The 25763-nt window shown below is 41.0% G+C and overlaps 1 protein-coding gene across 4 annotated transcripts in view; it reads right to left on the bottom strand.

Moving 5' to 3' along the window:
• Positions 1-25763, bottom strand: part of LOC122878709 (unconventional myosin-Ic-like) — a 65870-nt gene that overhangs the window by 19462 nt on the left and 20645 nt on the right. For 3 of the 4 annotated variants that reach the window (XM_044201880.1, XM_044201881.1, XM_044201883.1), the window contains 6 exons: positions 7956-8111; positions 6818-6933; positions 4389-4587; positions 2036-2116; positions 1428-1607; positions 218-316 (listed from right to left, as the gene is read on the bottom strand). In XM_044201880.1, coding sequence (XP_044057815.1) covers positions 218-316; positions 1428-1607; positions 2036-2116; positions 4389-4587; positions 6818-6933; positions 7956-8111 — 831 coding nt within the window. Of the gene's footprint in view, positions 1-217; positions 317-1427; positions 1608-2035; positions 2117-4388; positions 4588-6817; positions 6934-7955; positions 8112-16986; positions 17193-25763 lie in introns of those variants that run through there. The other variant, XM_044201882.1, reaches the window with a different exon arrangement.

Raw genomic sequence — 25763 nt, 5'->3', positions numbered from 1 at the left:
TTTGTTTCAAGAATTTAGTAGTTGTCAAAGAAGTGAAAGTATTCCATGCAACATGTATTAGGTTCATACAGCCTTTATAAATGTAGGGGAAAGGGATCATAGCTTCCACCTGCTCTGTATACTTCAGGAAAATAGAGAGCTCCCACCTCCCACACTACTTTGGGTGACAAAACAAACATGTCAGGCATGATTTACACCACTTGGACTTGGTCCTTACCTCTACCTCGTCCTCATTGAAGCCAATTACAGTCAAGGCTTTCCTCACCACCTTCCAATCACTGCGATCATTGATGGAGCTCACTTTGGGACAGTTACCCTATGGAAAACGCACACACAAAAAACCTAAATCACTCTGAACACATTATATATTTATCATCGACTTCAGCTTTTTAAAGTCGGAGCATGTCCAGGAAAATCCATAAAGTAGTTGATGTGTAAATAGGTGTTTACATGTAAAGTAAACACCTATTTATATGTGATGTAAACACCTTTTTGCACAAACACACATATGAGGTGTTTTTGCTCAGCAGCTGTTGGTGTGTGTGTTTATTGAGAGTAGGGTTCAGCTAGTCCCTTAAGCCAGATTTGCCCTTAGAGGAAAGCTCCTCTCGCTGCACTGAGAGTCCCTGACTGAGAGCCTATTAACCAGAACTCCCACTGGGAAACACACAACACACATGGTACAGACCAATGACTTATGACATGATAGAGAGAGAGAGAGCAAGAGCGAGTGAGAGAAAGATTTACTGCAACTTCCCTGCAGATGGCTACAGATGGTTTATATTCATCTACAGGTTTCTCTCCAGGGCCAAAGGTGTGGCTGGAGAATGACCTAACTATGAATTAGCATTGTTGCAGGTTTACCCATGAACAAAAGGATATGCGGATACTATGCATCTAAAATAAACCACATTCCAACCCCAACATTTACATTTTCTTCCCTGGGCAATTAAGATATTGTATTTCTATCAAATGATACTGATGTAATGTCATTAATGGGTGTTCATTTATTTAATTTTCCTTTTCTCTTGTATAAGTGTAAACCCTGCCTAAATGCAGTTTTTTGACTCCACCCTATTTTTCCAGCCTGCGCTAAATGAGTTCCTAATTAGGGGAGGTTACTTAAGAGAATGCAAGTCTCTGTTCTGTTTGATTCTGATGAAGATGCATCTGGCGTCAAAAAGTTACTCATTTAATAAAGTTTGTTGCCTTAAGTCTGCGTGCGCCAGTATACTTTTATGTCAGGATAGATTTTGTACTGATGATTTAACAGGGAGAGTTTCATGCTGATGCAAAAGGTAGAAGTGCTCCAATGGACAAGTAACATTGTCTATGGGAAAAATGAATGGGACTTTTACTTCTGGAACCAAGGGCTCCCAAAATAGCTCCTTCCACTTCGCAACTCTATGAAAGTACTAGATACTTACTTTGACCAGGAACTGGTACTGCTGAGGGTTCCTCTCCAGGCCCAGGCGTCTCAGCAGGTCCTCCTCCCCTCCCTCGATCAGCTGATAGAAAATGTGGAAGTTTCTCTCCCCGTGGTTCTGGTGGACCACGCGGGACTTCTCCAGCAGGTAGTTGATGATGTGGCCTCCCACAGGGGCACCCTGCCGACGGGATAAAGGCCGGGGAGGGAGGGGGGAGGAAGGGGAGGAGGAGGAGAGGGTAAGGCTGGGGTACTGAGGTGTAATGTAGGTTTGATATAACATGCAGGTCGAGAGGGATTTTGTAGTCCATAACATATTTTGTGTACCCACAAAAAAGGGATACAGGAGGGAGGAGTGATGTGATTAATTACACAAAAAAAAATTATGCAAAAACACAGAGTTGTGACAGAAAACAAAGTATATTTACACTGTTAATATTACCATGCAAAACAACAGTGCCTTGATTTTCTTGTTTGGTTTTCAATATGTTGAGGTAACAATATTTTTGGTTCTTGCAACAATCTGCTTCCCTCTGAAGGAAGACTTGTTGGACAGTGTTTATTCTGGCGTAAAGTAGGTGCCAGTGTAAATCAGACTGTCCTGCTCACCTTGAAGTCAAACTGAATGTCCATGTACTTGCCAAAGCGGCTCGAGTTGTCGTTACGCAACGTCTTGGCATTGCCAAAGGCCTGGAGAGAGGATAGAGTGGGATAAAGAAAGGAGAGAAAGGAGAGGAGTGATGATTGACAGATTAAGAGGTAGAGAGATAACAGGAAACAGAGAGAAAAAAATGTGATAAAGACAGAATGGCAGATGAGGAGGTAGCAGTGAAACAAAGAGAAAACCACAGGCATTAGAGTCCCCACAGTGTTTGTCTAGGACAGTAGCACAGATTACAGGGCATAGTGTACTCACACACTTATACACATCTGGAAAGCATCTGGCAGAGACATCCCAGACATCAAAACAAGCACTTCTGTAAACTCTAGCACCTCTCTATTGCCTTTACAGTTTATTGTCTTTACAGTTTTGCATAGTGTTTGCCCCCTTCCTGATTTCTTATTTTTTTTGCATGTTTGTCACACTTAAATGTTTCAGATCATCAAACAAATTTAAATATTAGTCAAAGATAACACAAGTAAACACAAAATGCAGTTTTTAAATGAAGGTTGTTATTTTTAAGGGAAAACAAAATCCAAACCTACATGGCCCTGTGTGAAATAGTGATTGCCCCCTAAAGCTAATAACTGGTTGGGCCACCCTTAGCAGCAACAACTGCAATCAAGTGTTTGCGATAACTTGCAGTGAGTCTTTTACAGCGCTGTGGAGGAATTTTGGCCCACTCATCTTTGCAGAATTGTTGTAATTCAGCCACATTGGAGGGTTTTCGAGCATGAACTGCCTTTTTAAGGTCATGCCACAGCATCTCAATAGGATTCAGGTCAGGACTTTGACTAGGCCACTCCAAAGTCTTCATTTTGGTCTTCTTCAGCCATTCAGAGGTGAACTTGCTGGTGTGTTTTGGATCATTGTCCTGATGCAGAAACCAAGTTCGCTTCAGCTTGAGGTCACGAACAGATGGCCGGACGTTCTCCTTCAGGAGTTTTTGGTAGACAGCAGAATTCATGGTTCCATTTATCACAGCAAGTCTTCCAGGTCCTGAAGCAGCAAAACAGCCCCAGACCATCACACTACCACCACCATATTTTACTGTTGGTATGATGTTCTTTTTCTGAAATGCGGTGTTACTTTTACGCCAGATGTAATGGGACACACACCTTACAAAAAGTTCAACTTTTGTCTCATCAGTCCACAGAGTATTTTCCCAAAAGTCTTGGGGATCATCAAGATGTTTTCTGGCAAAAATGAGACGAGCCTTAATGTTCTTTTTGCTCAGCAGTGGTTTTCGTCTTGGAACTCTGCCATGCAGGCCATTTTTGCCCAGTCTCTTTCTTATGGTGGAGTCATGAACACTGACCTTAAGTGTGGCAAGTGAGGCCTGCAGTTCTTTGGATGTTGTTGTGGGGTCATTACAAGTTATCGCAAACACTTGATTGCAGTTGTTGCTGCTAAGGGTGGCCCAACCAATTATTCGGTTTAGGAGGCAATCGCTATTTCACACAGGGCAATGTAGGTTTGTTTCATTTTGTTTTCCCTTAATAACAACAACCGTCATTTAAAAACTGTATTTTGTGTTTACTTGTGTTATCTTTGACTAATATTTAAATTTGTCTGATGACCGGAAAGGAAAACATTTACATATAGATGATCATGTATTTGACTGAAACTGAGCCACAATTACCAAAATTTTACCAAAGTTTTTTTTTGTTGACTCTTGTCAGGGTGTAGTAGCCTCAGAAGCACTCAGACTACGGAACATTCAAACACTCCAATAAAGTCCAGGATAATCAAATAACCTGCTTTATCTATCACAATAGAGGTGAACAATACTGGCAGCAAGCTCCACAATTTCCCCTCACTGAGTCCAAGATGCTAATAGACTTTATGTTTGGCAGATAAATCAGTAACTCTCACTAAAAACACTGGTTATTAACTGGATTTCCCTTGTCTTTGACCCCTGTGGTCGACTGTTCATTTATTCTGACGGTTGGTAAGTGAAATCAAAGCAAAACAATCCCTCTTTATCAAACATGTTATTGACTGGCTGCTGGTTATACTGCTCTAGAGATTTCAGCTTCAATAAAAAGATAATAATACATTATTCATGATGGTATGACACTTAGTACTTATTTTGGCCATATTAAATATTATATAAAAAGCAAATAATCCCCAATTTATCAACAAACCAATATACAGTATCTACTGTATCAAGTCACATTCATCAACACACCATCAACCAGCAGCCCATCACTCAACAGCTGTTCAGCTGTACAACAAATCTGCTCAGTGTGGTCCAGGACAGGAGTTCTCCCTGATTAATGACGTGCTGTGGCATCTCACCTCCAGCACAGGGTTGGACTGCAGCAGGCGGTCCTTGATGGTCTGCACCTGCTCGCTGGCCGGACAGGTGACGGCGTAGTACTGCAGGATCTTCTTGGACGCCTCCGTCTTCCCAGCGCCGCTCTCCCCAGAGATGAGGATGCACTGGTCTTTTCTCTCTGTCCTCAAGGAACGGTATGAGTTGTCTGCCACTGCATAACTGGAGGAGTGGAAAGAGAGACATGATCAGGCAGCTGTTCAGCAGGATGTTTAGAAGAGTAACAGAGTAATTATGCCAATATATCGGGTCCCCGGTTTGCTTGTTGCCCATGGTTTCACACTATTCCACTGACCTAGAGGTGGTGGTAACGTGCCAAGAAAAGCAGCACTGCACCAGCAAAAGGCAGAGAAGAAGAAAAATGCTAACTATTAGACATGGACGTAAATAATGCAGGTTGTAAACTTTTAACAAAAATCGTCTTTACAAATGTTTTATGGAGAAAGGAAATGCATTCATTCACTCTCCTTTTAGCTCTATTTTTGATCTCCACCAACTCCTGAGAAAGAAATCTGGCTGCTTAGCTGATAAATGCTCCACTATGTTCATCAGCTAGTCGTTAACTGTGTCTGTCTGCTGTTTGCTGCTGAGCAGGTAGTGTACAGTGTGTTTTAGAGCTTTTTGGCGGAAAACAGCTGCCTGCTGCAGCTGGAAACAACACTGTTGAGAGCAGGAACCTAAACAGTAAATTTGTGGGCTGTGAAACCAAAACAATGAGTTGAAAGATGTTAAAAAGCTCCATTGAACTGAGGGGAATAATGGGTAATAATTCTGTTTGTCACTACAAGCGACCCTTTTTCCATTACAAGTCATTTCATCTATTGTTAATATAAATATATTGACTAGATGAGCTTTAAATATTGGGGAAAGTATTTTGTATTAGCAGTTTAAAATCTAAATGACTGAAATGGCTACAAAGAAGCCAACTGTCAAACAGTTATCATGTAATTAAAGAGAAGAAAAAGTATACATAAAATATTCATTAAATATTAGAAACTTAGGTTTATGCACAACATTACTAAACTGAACCAAATTAATGGGTAAAATAGAAATATGCATTTACATGATTCAGAATAACGTGGTATCAGTCATGGTGATGATGTTGTGTTCAGAGGATTTAGCATCTCTTGGAAAACTTGTGTCTGCATGTAACATATAGCATCTCATAGTGTGTGAACATGGAAAGACACTGGACTACCAGTATGAATCAGAAAGTCCAGAGCGGGGCACAGTCTGTTTTAGTTACAGTATCATTTGTCAGCCCTGTTGCTGCTATCAGCACTGATATGTTGTTTCAGCCTGTTTGGACACATTTCTGACACCAGACTAATTGCTGGAAGATAAAACCACCAGCTTGGCCATAGCTGTATCGTACTCTATGTGTGTGTACTATATGTGTGTGATTGGGCTATTGGGCTGGGGGGTGGGGTTCAGGTCAGAGGAAATCCCTCTCAAGGGAGGAAATCTCTTGCCTGGTACCATCATTTGCTTCCTTTTTCTTACTTTCCACCTCTCCCTCCCATTTTCTCTCTGCAACCCTCCACCTCTACTTGCCAAAGTACATCTTTCTTTCCACTCAGAGGGAGAGAAAACATTTGGCACTATGCTCAAGTGTTGAAGTAAAGAGAGAAAAAAATTACCAGTGGTTAGAGCAGAGAGAGAAAGAGCAAGTGAGATATTCTGAAATGTTTCGATGACGCCACTTCAAGTCTCCATAATGCACTTGATTGTTTTGTAGCTGACCTATGGGGTCTGGGAGGATTTAACAGGGAATTCCCTGACCATTCCTGTGGTAACCTTTCAACAAACACACACTCTTTATGCCATGACGTCTTGCAAACAGTGACTGAGAAAAGGACAGTCAGACCATGAGGGCATTATGTAGCTAGCTGACTCTGTGAGAGTGGCACTTAGGGCAAATATTCCCATGCACTCCAAACATACACACTGTGACAACATTTACAGTGCAGGTGCAACAAATGTTATGTCATGCTATGGTTAAAAAGCTTCACAAAGCATCAACAGATTCCTTCTTTTAGGATGTTGGAGCAAAAACAAGGCAACAGTAAACAATGCAGTCACCTGTAATAGCAAAAGATGTGCAAATGAATCATTCCTCCCAACTTTCACTCATGTACATAATGCTGCATTCATGGTCAGGCACAAAGAATGCATTCCATATGAGAACAAGGAACATAATAGATAATACATAGTAATAATAGAGTTTTTAATGATTAGTATGTTCTGAAGGATTATTTGCTGAAACCAGCTTCTCTCCATTTGATTTTTGTGTCTTTCATACGTTTTTAGTAAGTAATTTGACAGCAAGTGTGAGTTCTGAAAATGTAAACTGAGCTGCACACTGTAAGGTGTGCAGAGGTTGTGTACTTACATGTGTGGTGAGACCTCGTAGAAGTTGACTCCACGGTATCGCTCCATGTGGTTCTTGGTGTAGATCTCCAGGTCTTTGTATGGGTTTACTGACACCAGCACTGAACCAATGTATGTCTGATGGAAAGGGAACATACCGTCACATTACATGACTTAAGACTCAATTGCAGTAGTGTACCGTTAAACAGGACTGAGAGCACTAATACATTATCACTTTCAGAGACAACTACACCTGTAATGAGGGACTACACCGTCTTACACCTGTACTGCATATGTCTTACTGTATCACCTTTTTACTTGTCCACATTAGCTGTGCCAGTGTGGGTGTGTTCACATCAAGCATAATGTGAGTGATTAATTAAGTAATTTTGCTGTGAGAACATTCAAATTCAGGTAAGACCAGACAGCTGTCTGCATCATCCACAGGTCTTCCAAGTGAAACATAACACTGCTTATTGGAGTGAAAATACAGTATAATCCTAATCAACTACAGGAAACCACCCCAAAGGTCAAGGTTAAAATGGTTTAAGGTTTTAACGTTTTTTAGGTCATTCTGTTATGTTTTTAACTGCTAATGAACAGAAAGGAAGTCATTTTCAGACCTCAGTTCCATTATGCTCAGATAAAGTCTCCAAATCTCTCACCAGGAGGGACAGTACTTGTGTTTTTTTTAAAAGCTCTGGTCCACTTTAAATATTGCAGTGTGAATCTAAATTAACCAAACCTGCAAATGCAATAAGGTACATTTTTCACTGTGACTCTGGGCAAAGAAAAAAACTGTAGGTGTAACTTTGTGCCAAACTGTCGTTGTTTCCACGTCACCGTCATCCAGACAAATTTCTGTGAATTCATTACAATCGAAAACCAATAAAAAGAAGAAACAGTGGCACATATGTCCGCCAATTAGAAAAAAGGAATTGCCGTAGACAAATGCAAAAGGTATGTTTGAGGTCATTTAGAAGCACTGTCCCCACTACATAGTTTGTACACCAAAAAGCACTGACAGGTTGATTATGAAACATCCCGCTCAGTACATATCTTGGTCATATAGTTATCAAATCTTTTACCCTCAAATATCAATATTGACCTAAAAAATCCAGCAAAGTTCGGGCTCCACGCTCCTCACTACACCCACTCACATAGATGAGGTTCTCTTTGAAGCGTTTGCGCAGGTTCTCTATGAAGGCGGCCTCGCTGGTGTAGTTCTCCAGCAGGACAAAGTCCTGCACGCCCACCCGGTCTCTGGCTGTCAGGGCCGACTCCATCATAGCCCGCACCCCGTCACTAGCCACCACCTAGAGGAGGACAAGCAGGGAGTAGGGGTTAGTGACTGAACATAACAACATAACCTATGAACTGTAACACTTCATCAATCACACTCTGCTTGTCCCATGCAAGGACAAATTGGAGAAATGAAGAAGGGAGGGAAAAGCTACACATCACGCACACATAATCCATCCTTATTAGGGTCAGGAAGAAAGGAGCGGACTAAAAGAAACTAACAATTAAAATCATAAATCAGTGCAGCACCAACTACTGCTAAAAAAATGCTAGTAAAAAGCAGTGGAAGTAGCATACTACCTTGTTTAACACCCAACAACATCAGACACTAAAAAGCAGGTACAGTACAAGTGGATGTGATGCCAGTTACTGTTGTCTAGAACACGACTAAAAAATCATCTGGGCCCATATATCCGCTCATATTTGCTTATTACAAAGGTCTCCATATTTGCATATATGTTGGCTGATTGTACGTAGAAAGTGGACAAATGCCAAAGATATGTTCAAGGTAATATTTAAAAGAAAAAAGGGTAGTGAGTTGACCTTGAGTTAAGATCATCTGTCATGGTCAAGAATGAATTTTTATGCACACATTTGATCGGATATTTATTAAAAAACTTGAAAACTCTAAAATCTAGAATTTAAACATTGCATGTGGGCACAAATTGTTACCTGTCATCAGTTTCTGTAACCTTTTCAGTGTCAAAAGTGTTGCAATCGGACTTACAAAAAACCCTAACCAGTAACATGCTGAAATCAATGTTTGTTGAGATAGAAATAGCTTTTGTGTCCAAGTAAATCTCAAAATGTTCACTAAGTCCTTCCTGTCCCATAAGCTCTCATCACATCTTTTTGGACCCCCACAGCTTTCAACCTATAACAGAGCACATTCAGACCAATGCCATGAACTATTCACAAACCTCACACTGATTCATAAAACAAAACTTTAGATTTTATATCGTCCAGTTGTCTTTAAAACAGCCCCTAAGTGATCTTAACACCTCTAAAAATTGAGATGAAGCCAAGCCCAAAAGTGGGGGGAAAAATGTATCACTTGAACCAAAGTGCACCAAGCCCCACCCAGGTTGCACATATTTAAAAATATACAGCACTAATTTAGAATCAGAAGTGTGATCAGAAGTTAAATTGCAACACTTACATGTTGAAGCTCATCGATGCGTTTGCCCAGGAAGCCGTTTTCTAAAAGAGAGGCTTGAGTTTTACGCATAAGATTGCGAATGTTACCCACATCCATGTTTAACATGCACTGAGTTGGACAGAACTAAAACCAAGTCGACTTGTGCTGGATAGAGGCAGGGACAGTCAGCACAGGGACAGACAACACACACACAAAATAAAGCAGGTGTTGTTGTTGTGCTAAGCAGTACAGTAGTCTTCATCCCTCAGGAGACCATAAAGAAGAGATGGAGAAAGAAAGAGAAGAAAGCTTGGGGCAGGAGAGAACATATTAATTAGCGCTGGGTGAGACTGGAGGGAAAAACACAGAGGAGAGAGGTGTGAGAGGAAGATGATGGATGCCAGGTCATGACTCTAGTCCTGCACCATCGCTCCTTTTAAACTGTGCTGGAAAGTTAACTATACTCCCAGAAATTCCACACAGCAGCGCCCTCAACAACACAACACCGAGCCCATTAGATCACTGCATCGCCTGTCTTTTCACTGCAGAACAGACACACATGTGCACCGGATTTCACACAAGTATGCGTGAATATGTTTGATCCTGGATTTCAAAGGAGAATTACAGTGTCCCATGGTGCTTCACACATGGGGAGAAGCACCATGTGTGGAAGTCCAAAATACAACTTCAGGGAAACTGAATTGACACCAGGGCAGGTCCCTATAGACCCCAATAACACTAGCTAGCACTGCCTGTTGTGTTTATGCTCTTTAATTAACAGAACCACCCCAGCCCTTCAAAGAGGCAAGTGGCCTGGCTAAGAGGGAGGCTGTTAGAGCTGACTCACCTCTCAGCTTTATGATCTGATGGTAACTCAAGCTTTCATTGGTGCCCCCCTTCTACTTCTTAATCCAGGCTGTAAAATCTGGGTGAGCATGGGTTTGTGTACACACATCCTCACAAGGACACAACAACGGTGCAAATCCAAAGTGTGGACAATTTGACTTCATCCCTTTAGAAGAGAAGGCTTTTACTGTTTACAAGTTTACAAGACCCTACAATGTACAACGGCCACATTAAAGTGACATTAAATAGAATATGCAGTGAATATTAGCACTGCTTTTATTACACATTGGCTACATTCACTGCAGCACCTGTGGAGGCTTTACAGATGCCTCTGTCTCAGACTAAATGCTTCCTCAAGGCAAACCACACATCAAGAAGTGACGAGGAAAGGAAGCTGACACACTGACAGAAGTGGTAGGTGTGGATAACAATACACTCAAAGCTTAATGGTTGCATTTAAGGTTAAAGTTATAATCCTTAAGATTTTCATGAAGTCAAACCCCATTTTTGACACAGTTTATGGTCAGCCTTTTTTCAGCAATAGCCATTCAGTGCATTTACATTCAGCAATTACCTTTTCTATATAGTAGATTTCATTGTTAGTGGCGCAGGAAGAGCAGCAGGTGACAGGCTGCACACCTTCCAACTCCTCAGCAAGGTAACCAACTCATATTGCTGTGTCCTGCTGTTGTGTGGAAAACTACTCACACCATGTGCAGTATGAACTCAGATCACAGTTTGAATTATTGTTGTCTGACTTATTGTCTCTTTATTAAAGCAATGCTATTTTGTTTGGCTGCACTGACAAAGCAGCTGCTCGACTAGTGTTGTAGTGCTGTAGTATTAAACAGCACTTAATGTTACCACAGTAACCATGGTTGTTGCAAAACCAACCAGGCCTGAAATATTAAAGTTCATTACTTTAAAGGGAAGGAAAAGAGCAAACAGCTTTGGAATGCATTACATCCGTGTGGTATTCATACAAGTATTAATAATATTTCAAGCATTAATACAAGTGTGAGTTCATATGTCCCACATCCCATACATCCTTGTTTCTCTCACCCTTGGACGCCATGAACTCTGGTGACCTATTGTTTCACATATTTCTACAAAAAGCAAAGAAACTGCAGCTGTGTGTGTGTGTGTGTGTGTGTGTGTGTGTGGACCCTGAGAGCTGAGAGAGTGTGGCTCTAATTCTTTGTTACCAGTCGCTGAACTTCTCACTTGTCAATCAAACAGTAGGGGCGGTATTTTGACCTCTTTACTTTAGATTTTCTGGTGATGAAAGTGTTCTGTATTTATCGCTGCTCATGCTAACTAACCACTTAGTTGATCCAGACACGCTGCTGTTGCTGCAGCTGGAAACATACGAAACATAGGACTTCCTGTGTAGCAGAGTATTTTTCCTGGGAAAGAATTACAATACAGTGGGTGTTTAAACCAAACAAAAAGGAATTCATCATCTGGGAACAAGTTAAATCGCTGTAAGGAGTAGCAAAATTGATAGACATTTACATTAAGATGTTATGGTTTATCACAAATCCCTCCAAATATTATGGTGTCCGGGAGGAAAGAAACCAGAGCCCTATTTCCTCACCTCTCCCCTTCTCTTCCTCCTCTATACATTCTATGTCTCATTCACTTTCTCTCCTTGTTTCAGTCCCTCGCCCTCTCTCTCCATTACTTCATTGTTTCCCAATGCCGCTTTCACTGTTTGGCTTTCCTGCGTGTAGTGCCACACACTGGACCTCCACCCGGTCTCAGGAATACGGCAAGTACGTGCCTACCCGGCTCATACATGTCATCATGTTTTCCAAATCCTGTACAGCAAACAAAGCAGCTTGGAGCCAGGTTAGCAGGAAGAGAACTAAGAGGTACACTTCTCTACTAAGACCTCTACCTCTACTGCTGTTTGACTCGTATGCGTTTCTGGGGGAAGGTACCAATAAATCTGTAAACAAACTAACTGAACTGCAGAAAATGATTCATATCAGAGGTTTAAAAGAGTGATTGGCTGGTTGTTAAGTTTTTCCAAAGGCAAGTGTCAGCCCAGTATATCAGTCTAAAACAATCCTCTACCACACTGCCCCATTTCCCATATCTATCTATCTATCTATCTATCTATCTATCTATCTATCTACCAACCAACCATTCTTCAACTCCTACATCTTTTCAGCCACTAACAATACCATCATCCCTACAACAACAAAACCCTAGGGGACATTTATGGAACACCAGGACTTTCTTTATGTCACAAAAAGTCTAACTGCAGTGGGCAATTAGGACTGGGTATCATTTGAAATGTTAAGCCCTGCTGTGCATGGCTCTTGGGATGGCAATGTCGGTCTGTCAAACACTGGTCCAGAATGAAATATCTCAACATCTGCTGGATGGATTGGTACAACATTTTGTACAGACATTCACAGGTTTCCAGATGATAAATCCTACTGAACTGAATTTTACTGAAGGTCAAAATATTTTTACTGACCTTATTTTGAGGAACATAACCATGTTTTTTCTACAAAACCTTTTCATTTATTGGCAACACGATGACTTAATCAGGAACGTTCTGATCAAAAACTAAGTAAACAAGACACTACATTTTTTTCCAGCATGTTAATTGGGATTGGCTAATGCTGATTCAAAATACTATGAATTTAACCGTCCCTCATGCCACCTAGTATTTTTCGCCAACTATTTGAATCACTGTATCTTGAATATCACTTCATCCACTTGGTTTTTTGTACCTATTCTTCACATTTCATGTTTCCTATTCCTGTGCTTTCTCCTCTTTTTAGTCCCTCCGTCCTCTTTCAAATGACAGACTGAAAAAGCGACCACATCTAAGAAAAGCAGAGAAAGGGGGCAAAGCAGAGGGATTTGATCATCCAGCCAGCCTGTGAACAATAGCAGCTTGACCTTTACATCGCCCCGGGTGCGCACACAGAGCTCAGATGTCACACTGTTTATGTAAACCTCATCCAACCTGCTGCTTTCAGTGCACCGTACAGTGCTCATGATGGAAGCTTGGATGGATAATGATAAGAATGTTACGTCATAACAGCCATCTAAACCAGCTTAACCAGGCTTGACATACGAGAAGTTTGACAGTGTTTCTTCTTTTCTGGTTTATTTGTGTTGGCTTGTGTTGCACCAGTGCTGCTTTGTTATTGCTGAAACACTGAGCACTTACTATATATATTGGTCAATATCAAGTACCTAATCTCATTCATTTGCTTTACTGGACTTTATACATACCTGTCAACAAAGAGCAAGTGTCCAAAAACCATTGTGTAATCATTTTTTCTACATTTAAGAGTTATAAACTTCTATGTATTTACTAACTTTAGAGTGTGTTGCCATGGCAACCATGAATAAAAAGATTGTTGAGGATCCTGCAGATGACCTTACTCAGCTCCACTTGTTTACACATATTTTAAGTATGTTGAACTCTAGTATATCTATAATAGCACTGGCAAAACTCATCTTTCTATGTGCGTCTGTAAACAATCGAAAAATTAGGCAGACTTGCTGCGGCATTTGCTGGGGTGGTGGGGGTGGGGGTGTAATGTCTTTCTCAGACTGGATGGGATTCAAAGAGTTAATAAACTAATCAGGCCCCGCTTAAACCAAGAGTTAAATATTTGCACATGTAAAAGATCCAGGTTAAATATGCAAAAAGGAGAATAGAGGAGTGCAGCAGTCAGTCCTGTTGGGACTGACTCCTTCTTCTGACTTCTGTTTCACAGAATTTGTTAAACTTCTATAATGACAACCAAATTAGTGCGGTGTGTGGTTCTGATGGAGAAATGGTTAGCTACTTGCAGAATGTTTTGCCCTTTTTCTACATTTTTCCACTATGAATCAGTTGTCTGGCACTGATTTCTCCTCTTCTCTCATCTGTTCTGCACTAGCGGGTAGAAAGAAAGGGGCATGAAGTGAAGAAATACTGAACATCTAGATTCATTTTTGAGACATGAATGTCGTCCTTATGAAAATGTTGTAAGGCTATAATGATGCCAAGTGTGACATCAGAGGCCACGTAAGAGCTGATGGTTTTGGTTCTGATGAGACTACAAGTCAACCACAAGTTAAGCAAGGACGAGGCTGACAAATCACAACTCATGCCAACATGGGTAGCATCCTATCAGTCAAAGTCTGACTTTCATTTGAAGACAATGAAATAGAATATACACACTAAAAAAAGATATCTAAGTGGAGGTATACAGTATATACGTATATAGACCTATACCTTATGAAATATTATCGAAATTGAAATATGGCCAAGTGCAATATCCAAATCGCAGGAGCTGCAATTTTTTGATAAAGGTGAAATGTGTTATAACATACCATTATCATGTAAATGAAGCATTGTGGTGCTACGGAGATGCCCCAGCCTTACAAATCATATTCCCCAGACATAAAAAGGAACATGCTTGTTTAGTGCAGACCCCAGCAAAAATCACATCATCATTTTTATATTTTTTTCAGTGAAAGTGAAATGCAAAAGTTACCATTCCCACTAAAATCGTTACTCATATTGTAGAAAAGGTTTCAGTCGTAGTCATCTGGACACTGTTTTCAGAATCAAGACGTTTCGGCTCCCATCCGGAAGTCATTCTCAATAGTGAAAAAATTGGACGGGAACTGGAAATTTAAGCTAATCTGAGTTACATAAGCCCTGCCCTCAGGAAGGAATCTGCCTGAGTATCTGTTAATAGCTAGTTTCACCTGAAACTGACCTAATAGTTTCAAGATGGCCCAGTGATCAGTAATCAGGCCTATTGTTCTCTGGCTGCATCTACTTCATCACTGTTAAGTACCTGATTAGCATGTGATTGGCGTGACCAAGGTGATAATACACTCTGATAGACTTTGGGCAGATTGAATCTCAGACCACCATTTCTGTTCAAAGAGGGGTTCTCTTTCTTCACAAAAATGGCTTCCTTGACGCCCCGTTCAAACCAACTCTTCTCTCTACTAAGAATCTTCACCTCGCTGTCTTCAAATGTGTGGTTTGTAGCTTTTAAATGCAAATGCACGGCGCTCTGTAATCCTGAGTTAGCGTGTCGTCTGTGCTGATAAAGTCTTTTGTGAAGTGGCTGTTACTCATATTGCAATATCTCTCAAAATAACCACAATATGATTTTTTTTTTTTTTTTTTTTTTTGTATCGCTCAGCCCTAATTCCTACCAGCTTCAGGTGTGCCGTTCTATTGCTTACCCTGAACTTTGATCTCCCTGGAGGGGGCAGGGGGCAGAGAGCAAGTGATCGGACAACTGTGGATTCACATAAGTATCACATGTTGGGTTTTTTTGGGGTTTTTTTTTTTTTTTTGTTTTCCACATTACAACCATTAATACAATAAAAGTGACAAATATATCCTCATGTGGGGCTGAAATGTTGGTATATGGTGTCAAAATCAACTTCACCAACAGTAAAAAGTAGCTGATTTTAGAAGCACATATTGCTGCAATATCCAAAAGGAAAACGCTACGACTAGAATAATAAGAGAGTTTTCATTCATCTATATTGGACAGGCAGCTGAGTTTCACCTTGGTTTCACTAAGCCTCTAGTTAACAAGCTCAACTATTAACTGACATGAATCCCTTACTCTCTAACTTCCTTTACTTTTAACCTTCAAATAAAAAATTAATCATGTTTTATGAGACATTTATGAGTCAGTCAGTCAGACGGAATCATTTTGTTCACTAACTTACCCGAGCCCGACGAGGCTCCAAGCAGCTTTGAGGTTTTCAAGTCATTAGGTTTGTATTCCAGATACAATAAGCTAGTTTACCAAGCCATTCAGAAGCTTTTCACTTGTCAAACGTGATCGCAACTTGTCTACAGTGGATAGCCTGAAGAGAGTGAGGTGAGCCCAACATAAACTACCTACTGAAATGAAGTCAGATGCCCTGCAGGCAGTAATGACAACTGTGTCAGGAATCTCTCAGTGCATTGTACTATCCTCATCCTCAGTGTATTGTACAATCTGTCAGTACTCCATCTTCCACACACACACACACACACTGTTGTAGGAGCCGAGAAGGCTCGTAAAAATTGATCAAATCCTTATGGATGCATATGCATGCGAGCGTAAATGGTTCTATACAAGTTTAACTATAGGAGTTCTGCTGAAGACTGAGTTTCAGGATGTTCTATTATCAGTGAGAGAAAATACATGCAGCACCAGAAAGGAGGTTTTAAGTTCCACACACACTCATAATTACTGATACATCAACACACACTTTTTTGATTAACATGCTGACTCTTACTCTCAGTCAATGCCAAAGAATGCTGCCTGGCCACACAACACCACCATGTGATTGCCTCGCCCCGGGGCGGTGCAAACACACACACACACACACACACACACACACACACTTGGATATCAAATAGATTAAAATTCAAATAGATCTGACATCAACATGACAAATACAGAGTCAAGGTGAGTAAAGATGGCGAGATCAAGGAGGAGAGTGACTAACAGCAGTAAAGGGAAGCATGAGAAAGACATGTCAGGTGAACAACAAACCCGCCACAACGTAGGCTGTTATGGCTCTGGCTTTCACCTGCCTTTCTCTCACCTGTGTCCTTGAAGTTCAAGAGCTAATCATCAAGGTTGTTACACAATTCCAATGCCATAGGTACGCATTACAAATAAAGCAGCTCCTAAAAACTCTCTCTTGCGCTCCAGTAAACTCCATTTCCCACTTCAATAGCCTGGCCCAAAGGAAACCCATCTGACACATAACTCCTTACCTTTCACACTCTTGAATGCAAACCTGCATGTGTAGAAAAGCAATTCTTGATTAACACTAAACCATGAAATAGTGTCCTGATTCCCCCACGTTCTGACTGACTTTTTCTGCAAGACGACAGCTGGAGCTGGGTATCTTACCAAAGATCTGTACTTCATGGCTTCTGCCCTGCTCTCGAGTGATATGGACAGGTTTTTTGTCCCCACCGCGCCGATAGTCCAGCTATAAGAATGTGGCCTACAGTGCCGCGTCCAACCGCTATTTAGCAGAGAGTTTGTTTTTAGACGCTCTCCCCTCCGTCCTCAGAGCCAGCTGCCATAGCTTCTCCTCTTACTGCTGCTAACACACACTTCACTCTGTCTCTCTTGCTCGCCACTTTTCTTCTCCCTCCCTCCAGAGGAAATAGTCCCTGCGTTAGGTGACACATCACCCCCTTCCTTACCTCTCCCTCTCTGTGCTTTTTATCCTGTCAGCCTCTCCTCAATCCACTTATGCTAAAAAAAACTTACCATAGTTCCTCTCATTTTTCATCTTTTCTTGCTCTCTCTCTGCTCTTAAGAGAAGGCAGAGGGTGTAAAAGAGCTAACAGGTCTCTTATCATATGCACACACACACACACATCTGGCCCTAACCACCCCTGGAGAGAAAAAAGGAAAAATGTGTCCTGATGCCAAAGAGGTAAGGAGTGTGTGTGCATCCAAGCGTGCTTGTGTGAAAAAGGGAAACTCTTAAGTAGTAAATGCAGCATGAGCCAATAAATAATCATCTATTTGAGCCAAAAGTGTTTCCTTTTCCTTCCCTTCTTCTCCTCCTTCACTCCCTGCTCTCCCCACGATCTCCTGCGATTTACAAGCTGAAGCAGAAGCCCGACAGGCAGCCAAGAGTCCCACTGTCATAAATATGGCTCTTGATGCTTGCTGCATCTAGCTCACACACATAATACACACCCACACATACATGTATACAATGATGCACGCATGTATGCAGAGGGACTTACCATCATTAGGCCAATATCATTACAGGGAGTGTAATTACTCCAGACCAGTCTTGCACACACACACACATACACACCAACTCGCTGCAGATCAAAGGCCTCAGCAGTCTAATGCATCTGCTTGTTAACACTAATAACAACTGACATCTTACAGGCAATGGGTGTGTGTTGTTGAGAAGAAAGAGGAAGACAAGTATCCACTACAGTTGCTGGACTAATATACAGACATTAATGTGGCATAGTTTGAAGCCTGATGGTGATCTGTTTGAGAGAGTCTTTTGTTTGTAAGCTTATAGCAAGCTTTATACTGAATGTCTGCTTACTTTAGTTTTTTGTTGAGGTGAGAATTTGAACTTGGGCAGCCTCAACTTAAAGAATAGTTTGACAATTTGGGAAATATACTTATTGGCTTTCTTGCCAAGAGTTAGATGAGAAGATCGATACCACTCTCATATCTGTCTGAAGTATATGCAGCTGAAGCTGGAGATAGCTTATCTTAGCATAAAGGCTGCCAGGGGTAACAGCTCACCTGGCTCTGTCCAAAGGTAAAAAACAAACAAAAAAACCTGCCAAACACCCTACTGTATCTTGTTTGTTTAATGCGTTCAAAAAAAACAAAGAGTAAAAATAGCAAGTTTCATTTTATGGAGGGTTATGTGTTGGACTATTTCCTGGCCAGACGCAGTGACTTCTTGTAGTCAACAACAGCAACACTTTGGTTTTTGTATGGATTTTGTTGAGACAGGGTAGCTGTTTCCCTGTTTCCAGTCTTCAAGCTAAGCTAAGCTAACCGTCTCCTGGCTGTAGGTTTATATTTATCAATCTTGTCAGCTAACTGATGAGAGAATTGCCAATAAGCATATTTCACAATATGTTGAACTGTTCCTTTAATGTACCAAGCTGCATGAAACATCTGTTGTATTCATTTTTCAAGGAAACTGCACTGTAATTTGCCAGGAGTGTGACAGCAATGCCAAACAACTAACAACAAAAACACAAGGGGTTATGAGTATAAGAGATGGATGTCTATAGTAGCAAGTTTAATATCTCCTTTCATTAAAATATAAAGGTAGGAAAGAGAAAGAAACACTCTGAAAAAAGTTTTTGGACAAACATGAATCCAAACGGCATATTTTCGATAAGCTTCAGACATGAAAGAGACCTTAAGAGTTCCTAATGCTAGACAGAGTGGGGCATTCTAGTCTATGGTGGAAGAGGCTACAAGCTGCAGCTTCAAAGAGCAAAGCAACAGCAGGAAAACCAGGTTTTATAGGCCTCATTAGGATGGCCTGCTCCTTCCTGCTGATCTAAGAGAATAGGCCCATAAATCCAAAGAAGTGGCGTTTTCTGGCACTGTATATGCCATGCCTCTAGATCCATCTTAGCTATCTTAATCTTCTGCCAAGACACACCTGAAAAAGACAGAACTGTCTGTGTCCAGTAGAGTTTTTATTAATATAAGAGTAATTATGAAAAGGGGAACGGAGCTGTTGGAAAAGTAGAGAGAAGTTGGAAATGAGGGATGAAAGAAAAAGTACATGAAAGAATTAATAAGAGCAGGTAAACCTAGAGACAGAGAAACGGTTTAATTTCTCTTGTTTCAGATATCTGAACTGCCGTCATCTTCCTCGTCATCTCCATTTCCCTCAGTCGGCTCAGAGGCTCACGGAGCTCAGGTAAAGACTTCAAGGTCATTCTATTCAAGCTTCCTTGTGGCTCCTCCATTCAGAAAAAAAAAACATCCTGTAAGGGTCTTTCAGTTAGCACAAAGGTTCTTAAAATGGTAACTGAAAAACTGAGCAAAAGAACCCAGTTTTCATTTAAAGTTCTTCACAGCAGCACAAACCACCAAGCTATGAAGAATCATTAAAAGTGGACTGCGATTGCAGCAAAAAGGTTCACTATACTCATTCACAGACAGAAAGCAGGTGTAACTTCCATCTCTTATCAAAGAGTACTATAGGGACAGTGTAGGAGCAACACCCTGCGAAATCAGCACACAAACACTCTCTCTCTTCCACACTGCCCTCTACTGGTCACCCCCCATCTAAATGAAACTCAATAAGGGGCCATTAGGTTTTTGCTGAAGCAAAACGCCTGAAAATAACTCCATCTCCATCGCCCTGCATACTCAGAGCGACCACATTGTACTGGGCTCAGCAGTGTCTGTGTCAGAGATTAAACTTTGTACACCTCGATTGATGCCCCCCCCCATCCCTTTCTCTGCATTGCCAGTATAATCAGAGCGCCTGCTGCAGGAATCTTAGTAATGTTTTCCAGACGCTCTCTCTCTCTCTCTCTCTCTCTCTCTCTCTCCCCCTGTCTGTGTGTCTCTCCCTCAGTGAGAAGACACTGGACAGAGAGCAGGAAACAGGCAAAGATACAACAAGAGAAGATAGAGGGTTGCAGTTGTTAAACACCCAACATATCAACTAGATTCATTTGTTTATTCATCTGTGCTAATGTCTCCGGCTAAAACTGCCTTTTGGCAAGTGTGCAGACTGTAAAGGTGTGTGTCTGAGTGTGTGTTTCTGCAGGCTCATGCTGAGACAGCATATTTGTGTTGAGTTGGAGGAAGGAGGGGCTGCATCTGACCACCAGTATCTCACTCAGCTGTCAGACTTTAACCCTTCCTTATCCACTTCTTTTATCCCACTTCACTTCCATCCAAACTTAACTCTTTAAGGTTAAGAGGACATTACATAGATTGGAACAGAATTCCTAAACACCAAAAGAATGCGGGAATATATATATATATATATATATATATATATATATATATATATATATATATATATATATATATATATATATATATATATATATATATATATATATATATAAAAAACACAGTAACAAATTATTATCAGCTTAATGATCAACTGGTATCAGATACACAATCTGTCCTCTCCTCCCACATACCACCTGACAGCCGGTATGTGGCTACACACACTAGCTGAGGCTACAATACAGCATATTCAGTCTGTCTTTTATAGTGCTGAGTCTATAAATGATTTGACTTAAAAGCACTATAGGGGGCATAAAGCCATGGAAACAATACAAACATTGTCTTTTATCTGCCATTTGGCCAGCAGAGGAGCTTTTCAACTACAGACTCTGATGCCATATGCAACCTTTTGGCCAACAGTGCCAAAGCACTTCCATCGAATTTGTTATTTTATTTACTGAGGACTTTGGTTTTATAGTCCAGGTCTGAGGTCACTGAAGGGTTAATGATTGCAAGGTTTACCTTATACTCCAAATATGTGTGTTTAGGTGTGTGTTAGGTAAGGTAAGGTTTTATAGTCCAGGTCTGAGGTCACTGAAGGGTTAATGATTGCAAGGTTTACCTTATACTCCAAATATGTGTGTTTAGGTGTGTGTTAGGTAAGGTAAGGTTTTATAGTCCAGGTCTGAGGTCACTGAAGGGTTAATGATTGCAAGGTTTACCTTATACTCCAAATATGTGTGTTTAGGTTTGTGTTAGGTAATTAAAAGAAACAAAAAAAAAAAAAACTGAAAAAATTCAGCTCGATAGCGCTCCTTCCTTCTCATTCAAAGCATACTGTTGCCTATGTTGATTTACCTCTATATCACACACACACACACACACAGTCACACACACCACTTTGGGGGAAAACACTAAATTAAACATAATGTTGTTTAGATTGAGGGAAGGGGAAAAAAAGCTTAAATCCCACTGACCACTTTCAGGGAAACGCATGTGACCTTGATTCCGTGGGAAATCAGAAATGGGAACTTGACTTTCCCCTCCTGCTCCTGCTCCCTCTCTCTCGCCTCTCTTCCCCTCCCCTTAAATTCTTCTTTACTCTCTCACTTCCTCTCCAGAAAAGTTTGTTCAAAGTTATCTTGGATATATATATAGCAATTTTCCACTCTCCCTCTATTGCCCACACAGTCCAGAAATAAGGCTTGGGAACGTGTCGTCATGTAAGATCATGCCACACTAATCTGCCATATTTATTAGAAGTTAATACCAAACTGCACTGTACTGCTGTACTGCAATCTGCAATATTGTCTTCTCTTGCTTGCAGCTTTAGCCAGTACAGAATGTGTTATCTTTCCTCTCTAACTCCACGCCATCATTCATTCATTTTTTGGGCAGCAACCAATTACAATGCAACTAAAGTTAAGTGTAACTAAAAGTGACGTCTACAGCAGCTGTTTCATGTAAACAAAAGACAACTGCTGCAACACATGGCGGGTGGCCCTCTGGAGCCGCCACAATGCAGTCCTACGCTATCACAGCATCCTGGACATGTTCAATTCAATTAGGTCAAACTCTGTGCTCATACCAATGACTCCTGTGCACCAAATATTGCTTAATAAAGTTGTGTCATTTCCCCATTTTAACATGTGCAATACCCTAGGTTAACATACTAAAGCTAAATATGTTGCACATGCTAAGTATGTTCTGTCTCCATTTAACAAACCATAAGCCTACAATATCGATTTATACTGCAGAGGCATGACCATTCACTTGCTAATAAAAGAGGGGAATTATTGACTTCATAAAGTTATAGTTTTCTATACTTGCATTAGGCCATGGTATTGTTTGCTCTTACACTGGGCAGATATTGGTCTTTTAGTAAACATTAGGGATGCACTGACCTGATACGCCGGATCGGTAGTGGCACAGATACTGACCTTATTAAGCAGACTGGGTATCAGTTATGACATGACCAATCCACATTACAGTTTACAGTTACTTTGTCAATGTCATTATACAATTCAATATTTCCTCTATTTGTTACATTCATTCAGTCACAGCGGGCTGCTGACTGTATGAATGCTGACTGAACACAGCAATGTCCCTTTACCTTACATAAAAATGATTCCCATGAGTTCCACACAGTGAGGTATACAGAGAGCACTGGTATCGGATCTTATTTTTTCTGATACCTCTGAATTGAGGTAGGGAATGGGAATCTGAATCATATCGGGAGAGAAAAAGTTGAATCAGTTGGATTGGTACATTCACCAGCCAGTGTCACACACCTAAGCTTGTTTAAAGGTACCCTGAGGAGTTTTTCACCACTAGCAGCGCTACAGAGCAGTGTCTTTACGAGTGGGTCCCTGTTTTTTTGTAAGTTAAAGATACTGAATATGCTAAATTACAATATCTGCTATAAGCACCTTCAAGCAAAAGTATGTAGAGTCTTATTATAAGCTGTTGGGATGAGTGCTCTATCAGTGCTGCACTGTTGCATCATATTGAGCACACCCTTGATCGCGAGGTTGCACGGGTTCGTTTTCAGCCTATGCTGTAAAGGTTTCATCAGTCTGACGAATCCCAGGCGTTACTAGGCTTTGACATCAATAATACAACATGGGACCAGTCCTTTTTACTAAATAGCACCATAAACCAAAGTCATCGTTGATGCCAGGAATATTAGCCTGGAATGGAACAATAATGGCAAAGTAGCAGATAGCAAAATATGTAAAAGTTAGCACATCTACAGTTCAGGAAAATAAAAAAATGATGTTCATATTTGGTTCCATTGGTTGAAACTGATAAATCAAAAACACCCCTCTACAGTAATGTTCTCTATACAAACACTGACAGTAAAGTACAGTCTATATGATGACTCCACCCGTCTCTATTACAATATCCTCTAGAATCATTTTACATGTCATCTAAAACCTCAGTCCCAGTGGGCAGAACTACTCTATAGCTGGCTTTCAACCAAAACCAATATGTCTGCTCCTCTGAGCTGGGTTATAAGTTATGTTAAAGGAACACACCTAGTTTTGGGGAATTTTGACTTACTGGTCAACTTAGTTGTTACATGATGAGAGATTGTCCAATAATCCACCGAGGACACCCTGTCCCTGGTAGATCACTGGCTTCGAGGTCTTGATGCCAACACTTAACCACAGTGCAAGTGCACTATAACTCTATTCTGTAATCTCCTTCTTGCATGTCTTTCTCTGGCTGTATCTGTGTATTGTTACTTTCCAGCAGGCCTGGCTTTCTTCCTGACACTCCACAGGCTCTTCCACCATGACAAAGCCCGTCTTGTAATCGGTAATAATACAAGTCATTACAATAGCTTTAACAATAAATATTGCATGACCTTTTGGCCTTTCTTTGCTGTGGAATTACAACTGTCAATGTGAGCTATGAGAGAAAAGCCAGAGATGGATCAAAGCTTAACCCACAGGCTACAAAATCAAGAATAAAGAAACACAAAGTGTCTCAAAGTTCCCCTTTGAACCTTTAACACCTGTTCAAAGTCACTGTGAATCTGCATGTATCCCCCACCAACCAAAACATACTCATGCAAACAAGATCCTGACATAAGCCAAACTGTCATTCTATTACCATCTCCTGGCTTCACCTTTCATTGTCTCTCTCCCAAGCTATTCACCTCAATCTCTTACACTCACACATTGGTGCAAGATATCAACAATCAGTTGCTTTAGTCGTGCATCAACCTTCAAAATCGCCCAACCTGGATGGTTCCTTGCCAATATTTAAAGAAATTAAATGTCAAGAGGGAAGGGAGGGAGGGATCCAGGACTGGCAAATGGGGCAAGGGACCAAAGAGAGTTAGACAAAAAAATGAAGAGAAAAAAAAAATATATGGCAGTGCAGGGCGGCTGTGATGTCAGAGTGAAAGAATGCAAACCATGTGGGTGGCAAACAAGAGTCGGGAAACAGAGACAAGAGGGCAGAAGAGAGAGAGAGAAACATGTAAGTATCAAAAAGGATGAGAGGCAGGAAGTTGGTGACAGATGGTGAAAGTGTCACAGTAAGGAGGAATTAAGATGATATATGAGGGTAAATATGAGTGTGTGTGTGTGTGTGTGTGTGTGCATGTGTGTTTTCTGACATAGTTAGCGGCCTGTCAGCTCATGGTGGCCCAGCCCTATATTGACACAAGGGGGTTCCCAGGGGCCAGATACACTCAGTCAAACTGTTCCTGTCTCTCTCTCTCTCTCTCTCTCTCTCTCTCTCTCTCTCTCTGAAACCCACTTAGTGTTCCTCTCTCTTGCTGCCCTCACTGCTCTGGGTTAAGTGAATCACCACAATATGTGTCTGTGTGAGTGTGTGTGTGTGTGTGTGTGTGTGTGTCCATGTGTACCAAACCATAGCAGACTGAGATGTTTCCATTGTGAACAGATGTGAGACCAAGAGACAAAAGACTAAAGCAGCAGGCTTGAAATTAAGTTAATAAGGGAAACTGGGCTATAGTTTTTTCGATTCACACACACACACACACACACACACACACACACACACACATACACACCAAATATGGAGACACTCCCTGTCCTTCACACACATACACACCCACTTTTCCACTGTGGCAGCGCTTTGGTCATGCAGGCATTTCCTAAACTGTCTAGCATCTTCCATTAAGGCATAATCCAAAGCTGAATCTTTCAGAGATTTCTGTGTGGATGAATGGAAGTTGGTGCCGGCTCTTCTACAGAATTTCCAGACTGATTATAACCTCTGATATGAGGCTCCAGCCACTAAACATTTCTTGAAATTAACACCCTATTTTAAACTTGGGGTTTTTATAGTTGGTGTTGTCAACGTGATACAGGCGCTGTACAAGGACTGTGAAATGACACTTCACGGTGAGTTTGTCTACATACACAGAAGTGGTTCTGTATAGTCATATACATGGTGTAATGGACCTTTTTCACAGAAGAAACTCTGACATGTCACAGTAGAATAAGCAGAGGTGAAAATAATCACATGAATGATGGCTGAATTCCATTTAGCTGCTTCAGGTTCAGGGTCCTGGTATTGTGCATCCTGGCTCGCTGTCATGTTACTGAACAGAACAGAGCCACCGTTAACGACAGTAGTAACACCGTTGCTTTTCCTACTATGACAAGTCAAAATGTCTGCTGTGAAAAAGGTCTATACTTTGAATCATTGAAATA

This window comes from Siniperca chuatsi, linkage group LG7 (assembly GCF_020085105.1).
Source record: "Siniperca chuatsi isolate FFG_IHB_CAS linkage group LG7, ASM2008510v1, whole genome shotgun sequence".
Lineage (NCBI taxonomy): Eukaryota > Metazoa > Chordata > Actinopteri > Centrarchiformes > Sinipercidae > Siniperca > Siniperca chuatsi.
The sequence above is the reverse complement of the archived record's forward strand: the minus strand, read 5'-3'. Positions and strand labels throughout refer to the sequence as shown.